The 15415-nt window shown below is 41.5% G+C and overlaps 1 protein-coding gene across 1 annotated transcript; it reads right to left on the minus strand.

The window, feature by feature from the left end:
• Positions 1-2884: 2884 nt before the first annotated feature.
• On the minus strand, positions 2885-12894 carry LOC104271140 (metallophosphoesterase domain-containing protein 1-like). Its single transcript, XM_009865727.1, has 4 exons — positions 12809-12894; positions 12341-12456; positions 7452-7565; positions 2885-3842 (listed from the first exon to the last, which is right to left on the minus strand). Exons 1-4 carry the CDS (start codon positions 12892-12894, stop codon positions 3724-3726), a joined length of 435 nt encoding a protein of 144 aa, XP_009864029.1. The 3' UTR covers positions 2885-3723.
• Between the last annotated feature and the right edge of the window lie 2521 nt (positions 12895-15415).

The raw sequence follows: 15415 nt of genomic DNA on the forward strand, positions 1-15415 counted from the left end.
TCAGCACACCTTCGGGAGTGATGCTACCTGGATAAATATCAGTGAAAGTCAGCCATGCGGAGGTGGGGTGGGAAATGACTTGAGAGTGCACCCCTGAATTTAAATAGAACTGACAATTGCAAAACTGCAGTTGTGGAAACTTTCCTTTTCGTGGCCTCCCTCAATCTGAGGTAGATCATATTTGAGGCAAGAAGCCCAAGCCTTGACTGTGCCCACAGAATTAAAATGAAAAAATCAAAGTCATCTCACCTTGATCTCCCTCTCTGTGAGGTTTGTGTCCTTACACTCAGGTGAGAGCATGAACCATCCTTCCCCTGGGTGCCGTGCGTTCCCAAAGGACGACATGATTAGGGGACTAGAGGGTGAGTCTTATGAAGAGAGGCTCAGGGGGCTGAGGCTGCTCAGACTGGAGAAGAGGAGGCTGAGGGGAGACCCTATTGCTCTCTACAACTCCCTGAAAGGCAGCTGTAGCGACACGGGTGTTGGTGTCTTCTCCCTGGTGAATAGCGACAGGACAAGAGGGAACGAGTTCAAGTTGCGCCAGGGGAAGTTTAGATGGGATATTAGGAAACACTTCTTCACCGAAATGGTGGTGAAGCACTGGAATGGGTTGCCGAGGGAGGTGATGGAGTCACCATCCCTGGACGTGTTTAAAAAACGACTGGATGTGGCACTTCAGGAGATGGTTGTGTTAGCGTGGTGTAGGGCTGTGGGTTGGACTTGGTGACCTTAAGGTCCTTTCCACCCTTCATGATTCTATGATCCCAGTGCCCCACTGCCTCGGTGCTCCACTGCAGCCTGCCCTCGCCATCAGCTCGCCCTGCCTCACAGGCACATCTGGCATATTCCTCCATCAGCAGTGACAGGTAGCAGGGTGCTGTCTTCCCCCTCTCTCTGCCACCCCAGCTTCAAACTTGCTGCCTTCTGCAGGAGATGTGGTGGTCTGAAGCTCCCCCCGCCTCCCTCCCCCTGCAGCTGATCCACAGCCTGTCACGGTCACAACTTTAATGTCCCACACATTGGGACCTGCAGAAGACAGACAGCCTTTCCCACACGGAGCTGAAAGCATGAGGTGGATACAAAAAAAGCCTTATTTTTTGTTGTTTGTTGGTTGGGGTTTTTTTAAGACTTTATTTCTCTAACATGCTTGACCAAAAATTACAACGACAATCAAGTTATGCCAAAATGATTAAATAATCTTTAAGCTTTCATTCCTCGAGTACTTTAAATGATATCTTGACATAACAGCTGCTTTTTTAACCTTTCCACATAAAAATACACAGTATTTTGAAGATACCTTAGGAAAAATTATTTTTAAGAGAATAGTTTATGGTTGAAATAGAAACTTTGCTGAGGCTAATAAAAGGACCTCTTCCCCCTACATTAACATTTTAGTCTCTTAAGTGCCATGAGCTAATGTAAACATTTCAGACTTTTAATGTACAGCCAATTTCCTGCCACATTTGTGGCAAATCGCTTGAATTGTGACCAGCTAAGACACTTTTATTCTAACTACACGCTATTGCTCATCTTCCCAATGATGGTGGGAGTTCATATTCAACTACGAATTTCAGTCCTTGCTGATTTAGGAGCTGATCCTGCAATTTCGACACCAATAGTTTTGACAAAAGTGGCCCCATCTGAATTCACGGCAGACTGCTCATGTGCTTGTGAACTATTCACCGAAAGCCCACTTGCAGGCATCACCAATTGTTTTGGGTTTAATTCCAGGCAAAAGCAGCACAGCAAGTTTAGGCCCCGAGTCACCCAACAGCTTACAAGAAACAACAGACCTGAGGCTTTTCACGTTTTCTGGGGGGTCCACAGCACCAGTTAAATTACCGAGCTCTAAGGCTGCTGCTGCCCTTGGGAAGTCAGTGCGATATTTCTGCCCACCTTGCCTAGAGTTGAGGCTGACATAGCCTGGTTTTGCGACACCGCTTTTTCAAACTGTGTATGTGCATAATGTGCATGCAGTTGCTACGCGAAGCTCACATTTACATCCATCTATCAGGCAAAGGGTAACATACACAATCATGGAACGCCTGCGCGCAGATGCGGGCTACGCACAGACCTGCCAACAACTCCATAGTGGTAGTGCGATGATGTGCTCAACCCATGGGAACAAGATTAATGTCTAGATGCCATCAGCCCCAATTCAGGATGTCCACTTTCTGAATGCAGCAGTTAAATTACCTCCATTAAGGCCAAAAGGCTTCTCTTTGAGGATGGAGATGTTTGCTAGTTCAAGGCAGAAACCCATGTATTGTAGGGCTCGCTCGAAGCACTTTTTTTTTGGTGCATTTGTAATCTGATCTCAAGCTTCTGCCTAGGACGGGACTGAAATCCCAGCAGCTTCCACACCTCTGTCAACCTGCGGGAAAGCCACATGGGCAGCACCATGGCAGCTGGCCATCCGGACCAGCTCCGGAGACATCCCCTGCTTGGCCTGGCATCACACGCAGCGTGGCAGATGAATTTCAACTCAGTTGATTATTTTGTCTTGGGCTGCCCTCAGCAGTGTCCATGAGTAGGTAAACAGCCATGATGGGTTCTGTGAGGCGACCCCTGTTCTGTACCCGTCGGTGTGTACTCACTCGTTACTCATCGCACCGACGCTGCTACGGAGCTACCCAAAAGCAAACAGCCAAATTCCACCTTGGGATGATCCCTCCCCCTTGACATCCATAATGCTCCCCAAGGACAGAATGATCATGATGACATTCAATCACTTCTGACTGCGGCCAAATTCAAACCAGTAACCTCATCGTTGGCTGCATGTCCCATTAACAGGTTTTAAACAAATAGTCCCAGAGGGTTTTATTTGAAATACCACTACTGAACTGGGTGAGGATTTCATGGGGTATATTTGTTTGTTTGTTTTTTACATACAATCACATATCGCCTTACCATATGAAAACACAGTTACATTTTTTCTTCCTTTTATTTTCTCTTTTTAAGGGAAATGTCATCTTTTTTTCACAGGCGAGGCCAGGTTATGAATTCCTGAGTTTATACTGCACTTAATGCAGTCTCCCTTCTCGAATGTTGAGCTGTTTACAGCATGCTGGCAATATGCACCATTTCCCTTACCATCTGTAATGCCAGATGTAGCAAAAACTTCATTTCAGTACAGTGAATTAGGGGCCCTATTGCATTGAGTTTGAAGAGATGCAAAGACTTAGACCTGGAGGACTTCAAGTAAGAGCTTTCCTCCTGAGTCTGGTCATTCGTGCACCAGCTTTTATATTTGCCATGTTAATTAAGGGAAAACGTCCTTACCATCATTTTTCTTTAACCAAGAGCTCACTGGGAAACATGGAAATCCTAGTCTAAATATTTAAGCTTAAACTGCAAACTTTCTTAAAGAAACACTCCTTTGAAAGACATTGTTCTTTTAATAAGTCCAATATAATGTACGGTATATACAAAAGTCCCTACTTGAGAGAGAGAGATATATATGTATATGTATATATATATATGTGGAATGCATTCACTTTTCTGTGTTCACAAATATTTTAATGGTGAAATGTTAAAGTCTTTAATCTGTTTCTGGCACCAAAATGTCTTTGTTCCTCATCCACTTTCGAAATTTATCTGTGAAGAGCTAGCAGGGAAAAAAGAAGTATTTTGCTTTTTTGTTGAATGGTTCCCTATTGGGATTCTCAGCCAGCAATATAAAGTTGCTAATGTGTTGGGTACAACTTTAAATCCTCATTATAATCATGTGTTCCTTGGAGTAGGTAAGTCAATAACTATAGGTGGATTAAGCGGCTGGTAATTCACAGTGCACACAGATGCATTCACATAGGTAGTAGTTCCATCAGCCATGACACCATAACCTACGAAGAAAGAAAAACTCTAGTTACTCTCATTATTCCTCATTACCTTCTTTTTAATTATTCACCTTTATCACACAACGTTAAGTGCCACATTTATTACTCAGAACGATTTTAAAAATTCTCTTCACACAAAACATAAAGGTCTCCTGAACTAATACCAGCTTTGTCCTACAGTAGAACTACTTGCCATCTTTTAAATTTTGTAAGAAAAGCAAAAGTGACCCTTACTAGCTGGTGGCTATCACCTCTGGCAGCCAGCTAACCAAACCTCCTTAGAAAGACAGGTATTTTTCTCCTCAAAGCTTTTTTCTTAAAACCTTCTCAGTTTTGGAAGAGATCAGAAGGCAGAGCTTAAGCAATTGCAGCACTGAAAAAACCACACTTCTCATCATTTAGGTTTGCAGTTGTCAGTGTGAAGAAAAAGCATTACTTGACTAAGGGGAGTAGGTATGCATGTGTACCTGCATGGGATTTGTCTAGCAGGAACTTCTTCTTGCTATATAAGGGGCCGGTTAGCTCAGTCGGTTAGAGCGTGGTGCTGATAACACCAAGGTTGCGGCTTTGATCTCCGTTAGGTCCCCATGTGTTGCCTGATCTAGTTGAGAGGCGTCCCTGCCCATGACAGGGATGTTGGATTAAATGATCTCTAAGGTCCCTTCCAGCCTAGGCCAGTCTATGATTCTATATGTTTGAACTTGCTGACCGAATTTGATGAAGAGACACTAAAGGGCCTGCTCAGGCAGAAAAAAAATGGCTTTATTAATGCACTCTCTGACAGCCAAGGTGAATTCACACCCTAAGACACTATGACATTTCCGTGGGGAAACTCTTTTGTACTTCTCACAGGCGGCAAAAAAGGTTTAACTACATCTCATGTCTGACTGGACACCCAAGCAACACAATTCCAGATATAAATCTGCAGAACATCAACCTTCCAGCTCTAATGTCTGTAGAAATACAGTGAAATGCTGTTTCAGAAAGTGAAGAAGAAGCCCTTTAACTGCCCTAGTATTATAAAAAGTAGGCACACTCGCCATTGTCAACATTTTTTTCATGAATGACTAGGAATAAAACATAAGCTTGATAACACTAATACTAAAAGCTTCATGTTGGAAACTTGCACTGAAATACTATGATCAATACGAAGAAATGCATTCACCATCAGAAATACAGGCTTTGGTGGAAATCACCCAGTAGAAAGCATTTGTGTATTAAGATTCAATCTCACCATTAATGAAGGTAATAGTGAAACGTATTCACTGCTACAAACGCTGAGATTCAGCTATTCAAATCTGCGGTGCTGAGAATCCTACGGTTTTTCTGAGTGCAATTTTGACTCTTATAGTTGCATAATTTACAAACAAAGAAACAGTAGTCAAATTAATTTCTTTTTTTTTCCTGAGAATACCCTGAATAATGCAGGGCCTCCTGGACTCCCCACGGAAAAAAACACATTATAATTAGGGACTAGGGAGGAAAGAAAACTCTGTCAGGTTCCTGTCACTGACATTTCTTTACATCATTCGCTGTTTGCCACAGAACAATTGTTCTGTGTAAAACACAAACTGCACAGAGGACAGTGAGCATTGCTGCTGGGACTTTCTGTCTCCTCAGCTACACATCTGGAGAGAAGAGAATCAGCTTGTTAATAGTCTCTTTTTGCTGGAAGATTCCTAACACCACAGTTTTCACTCCTACCCTGCTGCCAACAGAGTTTCCTTGGCCATGACCTCAGCCCAGCACTGGCCACAATGGGCAAATCAGGATTTTAGCCCGGGTCCCTGCCAGGTTGCTTGTCAGTTCCACAGGTTGATCAGCAGCAAGCCCATGTGTAGAGGTATTTTTTGGCAGAGGCGGCAGTGCAGTGGGGGAATAGGGAAGAAACATCCCTTCTAAGCATCTCTTCCTCCTGGACACTTGGTAAATGACTACTGCAGATGTAGCTATGCTCAGTCAGGGGAAGAACTCATCTGTTCAAATCATGCATTCTCTTTACAAAGAGCAGTTTCGTTTGCACAGGCTGTCTGCAGTGGGAATTCTCTGCAGAGATTTAGCATCCCACTGCAAAACAGGCTATGCAGTTCCCCACTTGTTTTCTCTAAATTACGACAGTTAACAAGAAGACTACCTCGTTTCTGTGTTCTGATACCTATTGTGCCAACTGCATTAATTTGCAAGATTTACCATTCTGTGGAGGTGCCACTCTTTTCCCTTGGGAGCTAAAGTTGGGCTTGGTCTTTAGCAGATGTGATTTTGTTTACCTGCCTAAAGCTTCGTGGCTTGCTAATTGTTTGCTTATACCCCCTGCAACCCATCTGACATACAATTTCTGAAAAGACAGTAAGCTTTTTTCGCCAGCTTTCTTGTATGGAATCCCACAGACTGCTCTAATAGGAAGAGATACAACCTATGTATTGCTTGCTTACTCCATGAGTTAACAGCACTTTGGACATTAACCAGGCATTAACGGGTCACTTCAGATGAGAAATGAGGAGAATGGATTTAATCCTTGAGCTGTAAAATAACTATCTGAATGTCTTCTCCATCAATTTTACACCAGTACACCTCTAAGCAATGTTCCTGCTAATTTAGCATGGTGAAAGCAAGTCAGAGCGGGAGACCTTGGGAAGGGTAATCGTTCTTCACAAAAACAGAAGTATCTGAAAGCCAGCTACTCCAGTTTTTCCATTTGTTCATTTCTGCACTCATAAGACCCACAGAGATCCTACATCAAAGGCTAGAGCAGTCCCTGAAGCAGAAAACTGACAATTGTGGAGTCCCTTTTCCTGCCAGCAAGTTAACATTGACAAGAATTAAGTAGCTGATAATCCCAGCAGGTACGCTTCTGCACAGCCCAGTGGTTTCTTCTGGTGGGGGCACTGCTAGAAGTCTTACTGCCATGGTATGTGAATGGGACAGACTTCTCTATAGCAGATAGCATCTATATCTACCATCCCCTTTGCCTGGAGGAGAACTCCTGCTGTCAGTAACTTCAGTACAGCATATTCGTCACTATTATTTCCAGTTAAAAATCAAAAAGACAAGAGATGCACTGTGTTTTGTCTGGGTACAAAATGTCTCCCCTGACAAAGCAAACAAATACATGAATAAATATCTTAACTACACAAGTCAGTAGTAACATCCCTCTTGATTTCACCTTCATATATACAGTGATGGAGAGAGGCAATCTTTTTTGCACCATTTTGAAGATTATGTCTTAGAATCATGCCTCAAAGCATTCTTACCCATCTTAGAAGCACAGAAAACGAGATGCAGAGAGCTTACATGAATTATCTTAAGTCACAGAGATTCAGCAGAGGAAAATACAATCCATCAATCCTAATATTTAGTCACCTTCTGTAACTACTGGACTCGTGTTCTTATTTTAAAATTCACAGTATGAGTCTCTGCAGAAACTAAAAGAGAAGCTGAAGTACAAATATTGAAATGTGGGTATCAGTCAATTTAATCTCTACAGATGCAGCTAAATAAGTATAAGAATTCCAGAAGCACTTCAGTTCAGACATTCAAGTTTGAAAATGCTAGTTAAATCAGATAACTTCTGTGTTTGTGGTTTCTAAATATATATAGAAAGAAATGTGTTCTGACCTTCATGGATATGTCCAAAAACATGAAGCCTTGGCTGTATTCGTCTCTGGACTGTGTTCAGCAGCTCAACACATCCTACCCGTTGCATTTTCTTAGGAACCCAGTCTAGAAAACCTTTGGAAAAGAAAGGAAAGCTTTAAAAGAAGACAGGGTATCTTCAAAGCTGTACTGCTATACAGCATTTCTGAGAGTTCATGTCTCATGGCTTCTCCTAAGCAGCCCTAGAAGACTTGACACAGAAAAAAGTGCTTGCCTTGGTAAGCACAAGAGGAAGGAAACATACTTGAGGAAAACCATAAAAGCTCATCTGAAGAAGGACTATGGTAACTCCTGCCAGTTGTTTTTCAAGGAAAAAAAAAATCACTTCAATTAAATGATTTTGCCCTCCTGTCAGTGGGAAAACTCAGTGCTTTATCCATTCTTCCTTTAAGAGAGTGAGGTATAAAGAGAGGCTATATCCAAAATGAGTCTCTAAAGATTTTAAATAAACACTTAGCTATTTAAATCTAGACCTGGGATCTAGTTTTTTTTAATTGAACACTTTTACTCATGCAATGGAGTCTGTGTTGCTAATACTAAAACGCCATTGTTATCACATCAAATCTTACAGTAGTGGAACTCAGGTGAGGAACCCACAGCACACGTGAAAACACCACCCTCATGTAAAACTAGTTTCATGACACAGCAAACCCCACTAGGCTAAATCTATGGACCTCAGACTGGAAGAGAAACTCAGCCCTTCTGCAGCAGATGTTTTTAAGTGTTATATTTACTTCCACTAAGTTTGTATAAAAAAGCATTTTTTCTAAATGCAGACAAAAATGTATACCAACTTGCTTATATACCTAAAAACATACTGCAGCGGGAGGCTTACTGCCAAGTGAAGTCTAATGTTTCCTTCAAAGTAGTAGTATAAGAAGTAGTATTAGCTGTATTAGAGGGTTTGCAACAACCAAACTTGTTTTATTTCTGTTTTTCTGCTACTTTCATCAGGCTCAAATTTTGAAACATAAAAGATATACTCATCCTATTTTTCTTTAGTTTTTCTGGTACTTTCCCTGTGTGCTCGTCACAGCTTTCTATCTCTCAGATTGCTGTGATAGTGGGAATACATAGAACCTTGAGAAAACAGGCGTCAGCCAGAGGGGTACAGAGTCTGAACCTAGTTTTCACGTGTTTACTTTTGACGTTCACTCAGGCGTGGCTAAATAGCAGCTAACCAACTGGCTTAAAAGACCAGAACTGTGGTATTCAAGTTCTTGGGAAGGCTCTCAAATTTGCTAGAGCTTCAGGGTATGTTCACACATTGAGCCACACCTCTTTAGATGCCAGTGGTTGAAAACTGCACTCGGTATACCATGGGGTTTTATGAAAATGGTAAAAATTTGCCCTGGTTTTGTAGCTACTCAGAGAGCTAAGTCCAATTTGCAGAAATGGGTTGAGAATGTGGCATCTTAAGTGTCAAAAAGAGGAAGTTCTGATAATGGCCATAGATTCCTAATTCATTCAGATGCCCCTGAAGATGCTGCATGACTGCTGTCATGGTGGTGTACAAAGAGAAAGCTCCGCTGAATTACAGACTGCATAGAGCAATGCTCAGTTCTGGTAACTGATTTTACCAGTGGCTCTTGGCCAACACAGGTCAAAATTCACCGCAGAAAATAGTAAGTGCTTAAGATGTCAAACTGAGGCCAGCAACTCCTCTGGAATCCAGCCATGCTTTTTTTTCAGAGCAAACGCGTTTATAACCATAGGTTTTGCTACTTCAGTGTTTTGAAACAGTTAATTGTCAAAATGTCTGTGGTGAACATAAAGCCAAAAGTATTTCCACTTCAAAAACTTCACAAACAAAAATCCATAAAATTAACTTCTCCATTAAATTAAGCATTATTTATGTTGAACATGTTTTTGTTTACATGCATTATCACCCTTCTGAAGCTTTCCCATATGTTTGCAGCTTATTATGTACACCTGACTACACAAACTAAGAATAATTGATTACACCTAGCTAACAATTAGAGTTCATCTTAGGGTTTTTTTAATGTTTGGTTACTTGAAACAGGTTTCTGCAGCTGTCAGGGAAGTATAAATCTTTGTCATAGACAATCAAGCAGACAGCTACAAATGAAGACTTAAAGGTGAAATTAAATTTAAAAAAAACACCGAAAAGCAAATTTTCTGAAGAGAAATAGGAATCATACAGATCTTTAGAAAGCAAGGGAAATACTTTAAAAGTTATACTATACATAAAAGTAACAAAAAAAAAGGTGATACAAAAATGAGCATTTGCACTGATTCCACAATCATGAATACTACATTTCTTAAGCTACAAAATGCACGGCACATGTTTATTCATAATAAACAGGTTACTAAAATGGTCAATAATAGCTGTTTTAAACTTTCTTTTCTCATCCTGTGTAAACCCATTTAATCTCAAAGCACTACTCTAAAACAGAGAAGAAAAATTAGATTTTTATTATGTGCCTAACTGACTTGGTAAAAACAAATTCCATTAACTCTTAGTGGTACTTTTGCATCTAAATCAGGCAGGGAATTTCAAATCTATCTAATAATGTAGTATTAATTAGTTTAGGAGGATGTGCACTCTTTTGAAGTGTTTTTGAAGAATTTAGGCAGCCACGCTGGAGAAAAAAGAGGAATTTGCAAGAGCACTGATTGCTATTTGTGATCATTAGGAACAGCTTTACTGACGCTGTCCAAGATCAGAACAACAGCAACTGGCTTTTTGGTTAAAATAATTGGCCAGGAGGGTCAAGGAGGATCCTGTCTTAAAAAATGTCTGTGGGCAGAGCTACACAATAAGGAGGCTCTGTAAGGTAGGCAGAGTGCTAATTTCTTTTGAAGCATCATATACTTGCTGCCATGGGTGTCAGGGAAACCAACAGCTGATGCCCTCAGGCCGACAGTTCCATGCCTGAGCCATCTATTAATGCATCAGTAAGAAAAAAACAAAGACACAGGAACTTTCAAACAAGAAAATCCTTGGAGAACGGTTGAAGCTTAAGAATTCAAAAAAAGAGAACCAATACTGAGACATGGAGATGGGGAGAATTCACATTACCCCATTCCCAGTCAGTGGAGATGGGTGTCTCTTCCTCAGAAATGCTACAACTATTAAATAACTTTTCAGTTACTAAATTTACTATTAAATTTATTCTTAAAGCATGTCTGTTGAATGCCAGCTCTGCAGCACTCTCTTGAGGTTCTCCTCCCTCTGCTGATCCCAGAGGCTGCCTGGAGAGGCCTGGAGGCTAAATCAGTGTCTGAAGCTGGGTGGTGCCAACTCCTCTGCACTTTCCAACACTGGATTTCACGTGCTGGACACGGAGAAACTCTTTGGATCAGCCAGAGGTTAGACTTCTTTACAGCTGATCAGATGGTTTGAAAAATGGCTTCAAAGGCGCTGAAAAAGCTTCTGAAAAAGTTTTTAATATGACTTATAAATAAAACCATGTCAAATACCCAGCATGATGCCTTAGATCCTAACAGGGATTTTCCCCAGTACTAACCATTTGGAGATGGTATCTCAAGGTCTAAACAATTCATTTGTGCCATCCACTTTTACGACACAGGTCCGTACTAAAATCAGTCTATGGCATGGCATGAGACTCCACTTAGGTGAAGTATCAAAGCACACGCCCTTACTGTGAGAAACCGTGCTCACAAAGAAGCCCTTGCCCCCAGGATTAGTGAGCAGTGGAATGCAAACACGTCTTTCTAAAGAAAACAACGAAACACAAACCCTTTAGATACTTTCTCCTCCAAGCTCTGAAAGAGGAGAAGAAAGGATGGAAGACAAGAGGGCTTTTAGCTTCAGGAAACTGGGGAATCTAAAGGTTTAAAGAAACCAACTGCCTTCATTTCACACAAAGCACTCCTCCACACTAAGACTCAGCAGAAAAACTCATTGAAAAAACATGTTAAAAGACACAAGCCTTTACTGCATCTGACAAGTTTCTGTAATTATATTATTTCCATAACACAGTATTATCTAGGACTTCAGGAAATCTCTCCTGGCTTTTATATCATCTATATTAATATTTCTAAAGCAAAAATAGAAAACTATTTCTTGTTGGTCTTTTATTGTTGCTAGACTGTATTACAGACAGGCAGTTCACTCTCACTGTCCAAAGAACAGGCAAACAATGGCAGCATTTGGGTTTGTGAGGCAGAACATGCACCAAGTCAGCATGAACAGGAAAAATAGACTCTGGGTATCTGTTAGCAGGGGAATGTTACTGCAAGTGATGGAGAGACAGTATTAAAAAAAAATAAGATTCCAACCCTGCATTTCTCTTCAAGTGGGATTCATGTTTTAAATCTACTAATTTCAACAGTGACAGAGTGGACAAATGCCCCTCGTGACATGGCAAGGAACAATGGTTTTAAACTACGAGAGGGTAGGTTTAGATTGGATACAGGGAAGGAATTTTTTACAGTGAGGGTGGTGAAGCACTGGAACAGGTTGCCCAGAGAGGTGGTGGAGGCCTTATCCCTGGAGACATTCAAGGTCAGGCTGGATGGGGCTCTGAGCATGTTAAAGATGTCCCAGCTCACTGCAGAGGGGGTGGACTAGATGACCTGTAAAGGTCCCTTCCAACGCAATGCATTTCATGATAGGAGAACCAGATCTTCCTTATTTATAAAGCTCAGTAAGGCCTTATTTTTTTAAGTCATTATTTAATTCCCTAACATCAAGCATAGGTAATCATGAAACATAATCCTGAGCTGTCCCAGTGCTGCTGAAATCAGTACAGATGTTATTTTTGACTTCTGTAAGTCAGGACTGCACTCCTTCTGTAAGGAGAGGCATCACTTACTGTATAGTCACCTGAAATACACAGCTAAGAGGACTAGTATTTTCTTACCGAGAGGTGGTCCATGTGTTATAAGAATATCTATTCCATCTGGAATAAGGTTCCATTTCTCTAATAGTGCTTGGCCTCGTGGAAGATTAAAGCCCCAGCCATAAAACCAAGGTTGCCTGCCAAGAGAGGAGGAGAATGTCTTCAGTACTACTTTCATGTACTGGTTATCTAATTAAAATACGGAGATTGACTCTCTACTAGCATGGAATTTGGAGACACAAATAGCATTCATTTTCTTCTTTGTGTGCACAGTAAAACCCTCCTTCCATACAACCAGCATTATTTAACTTGCGTGGCAAATCAGTGCAGTCCTTCCCACTTTCAGTAGGCAGCATACAGCGAAATATTCACAGTATTCCTCTAACTAGCTGAAAAGCAACTCTTAGAAGACCTGGATACCAAGATCTCCATCTGTGGATTAGCATGCTTGACTCCTACAACATCTAGAAGAACACCTGTCTCAGATACCTAGGTGTGGATATATGTTTCACATTGGCTCTTGTCACGTTTGGCCCTGAGCTTACGACCAGCTGGGCAAGGACAGACCCTGGCATGACGACAGATCCTGTTCCAAAGTCAGAGACAACATCTATGCTGCTTTGTTTCCCTAATTGGAAGCATCCCATCAGAACAAGAACTGCTTCTTTTCTTACACATAATTTTTTTCTGGCCTCTGGTGTGTTGACTTGCTTTTAAGTAAGACTTTCCATATTCAGGATTTCTTATCAGACAGGCATTTACATTTTTTAAAACATATTTATGGAGCAGCTCATCATGGAGCAGTGGGACTATAACACTGCCAGTCAGAACACAATTTATCCATATCTTGCTGTCCCATTGATTAAAAAAACTGTATTTCATAGCAATTATATCACAGTGGTAAATTATGTCTTGCTGACTATGCTCTAATTCTAGGTCAAAAAACTGAGGGGTTAGTTTTAGGTTGAAATTTTTAAACAATTTTTTGACTGACGTCTTCTGGCCATATCCATATTTGGAGAACAGCAAATAGGCTGCTGTGATTTAATAAGGTTTATGGTAATTGCAGCCTTAGCATTTAAATACACACACATCAACCAGAGTTCCCTTTGAGATGTTACTTTGTTGAAGAAAGCTTTACACTCCCTCACCGCATCAAAAGACAGAAAGAATTCTTTCAAACAAATTCTCTGATCTCCACTTTACAACATGTATGGCAAAGACAAAAGAAATGCCCATAAAGCTATTATTCATCATCTTCCATTACTGATGCTTGACTAACATTTCAAAAATTAGCACGTCTTCATGATGATATATTTTCCACTTTTCCTTTTGGAATGCAATAAGACACGTGCCTATTGAAAACAGCTTTAAAAATACAGAGTTCGCTAAAATATAAAGGGATGTGGCTTACCCAAGGAAAGAAAATTCTAGTAAAAGGAACGGAAAAAGGGGGCTTTGCAGAAGGTTTCCTGCTTTTCTCCCACAGATGGAAAGAGTCTCAACTATTTCAAACAGATGACAGAAAGGCTTTCTGCGTCCACAGCTAAGAGCTCATCTCCTAGCTCTTCACCACATGCCCTGGATAACCAGGGCATGGATAAACAGGTGTCCCAGGGGAAAAAGAAAAAAAAAAAAACTTTGTACATCTGCCATTGGGACCAGAAATATATCCCAGCCTCCAGAAACTGTGATGAGGGAGGTGAAGAATGTGTGTGAAGAAGAGATGCTAATAGAAGTAGCAATGAAGCAGAAACCTTGTTCTGAGTCAGGTTGCTCAGACCAAGGTGGCTGGCTAAGAAAAAGACCTATCCCTGTATCAGGGATATGAAATCACAGTTTTCTGATTACCTGTTCAACTCCTAGCAACCTTTCCTCATAGGAAGAGCAGCACCTGGCCCACTGGTCTATGACTTCTCAGCTTCGTACTGCTGAGCTGGTAACTCCTGGTCTAGTTCGGAGGCTCAGGGCAGTCCCTACCTGAAAGGAAGTTGTAGTGAGGTGGGTCAATTCCTTCTCCAGCTGAAAAGCTGAGAAGAAAACCCAAGTAGGGGGAAAAGGAGACCTCGGAGAGATGCCCCTGCAAGACACTCATGGCAAGCCATGTCACAGACCTGTCACGACACAGCAGCTCTTATTGGGATGGAGGTCCAGGAGAGGAGGGGAGGAGCCCTGACACACCCTGGACCTGAAAGAACCCATCAGCCTCTGGATGGGTTCCTTACCTTACTATAAGGAGGCTTAGGGAAGACCTTATCCCTCCCTACAACTACCTGAGACAAGATTGTAGGGAGGTGGCTCTCTTCTCTCAAGTAACAAGCAATAAGATAAGATGAAAGGGCCTCAAGTTGCGCCAGGGGAGATTTAGATTGGCTATTAGGAAAAAATTCTTCATGGAAAAGGTTGTCTAACATTGGAACAGACTGCCCCGGGGAAGTGTCTGGTTGAGTCACCATACCTGGAGGTATTTAAAAGATGCGTAGATGTGGTACTCGGGCACATAGTTTAGTGGTGGACTTGGCAGTGATGGTTTTACGGCTGGACTTGATGATCTTAAAGGTATTTTCCAACCTAAACAATTTTATGGTTCTAATGACTAGCTTATTCGGCAGTAAGCTACCAGCCATGTTACCATGTAACACTATCACGCAGAACCAAATGCCGATCTGTGGAGCCTGATCAGCCTGTTTTTACGTTCAGCTCACCATTGACAGAATGGGAGTATTTTTATCTCACAGGAACGTCCTGAAAATAAATAAAATTAAGTCTGTGAGATGCCTGGATATTACAGAAGTGGGAGGCTTTATAAAAATATACAGAAGTTAGGCTTTTTCTGAATTCTCCCTCCGCTCTGCCTTGGGATTGCATTCTACACCTTACATGCCAAGTATTTTTCTTCACCAAGATGAAAATATTCGGTTGTTTGACAAATTGTCTTTAAGCACAGAGTAACTTTTCCAGGAGCAAAATCTCACTGACGGAAAACATTCGCAAAGGTAAAACAGGAGGCAAATGAAGTATCAGCATAGCAAATCACAGGTCCCTGCTCCCACCCATCACTCGCCCTGGTGCTGCTGGGCATGGCCAGGATAGTGC

The sequence above is a fragment of the Apaloderma vittatum genome, unplaced genomic scaffold, assembly GCF_000703405.1.
Source record: "Apaloderma vittatum isolate BGI_N311 unplaced genomic scaffold, ASM70340v1 scaffold5663, whole genome shotgun sequence".
NCBI lineage: Eukaryota > Metazoa > Chordata > Aves > Trogoniformes > Trogonidae > Apaloderma > Apaloderma vittatum.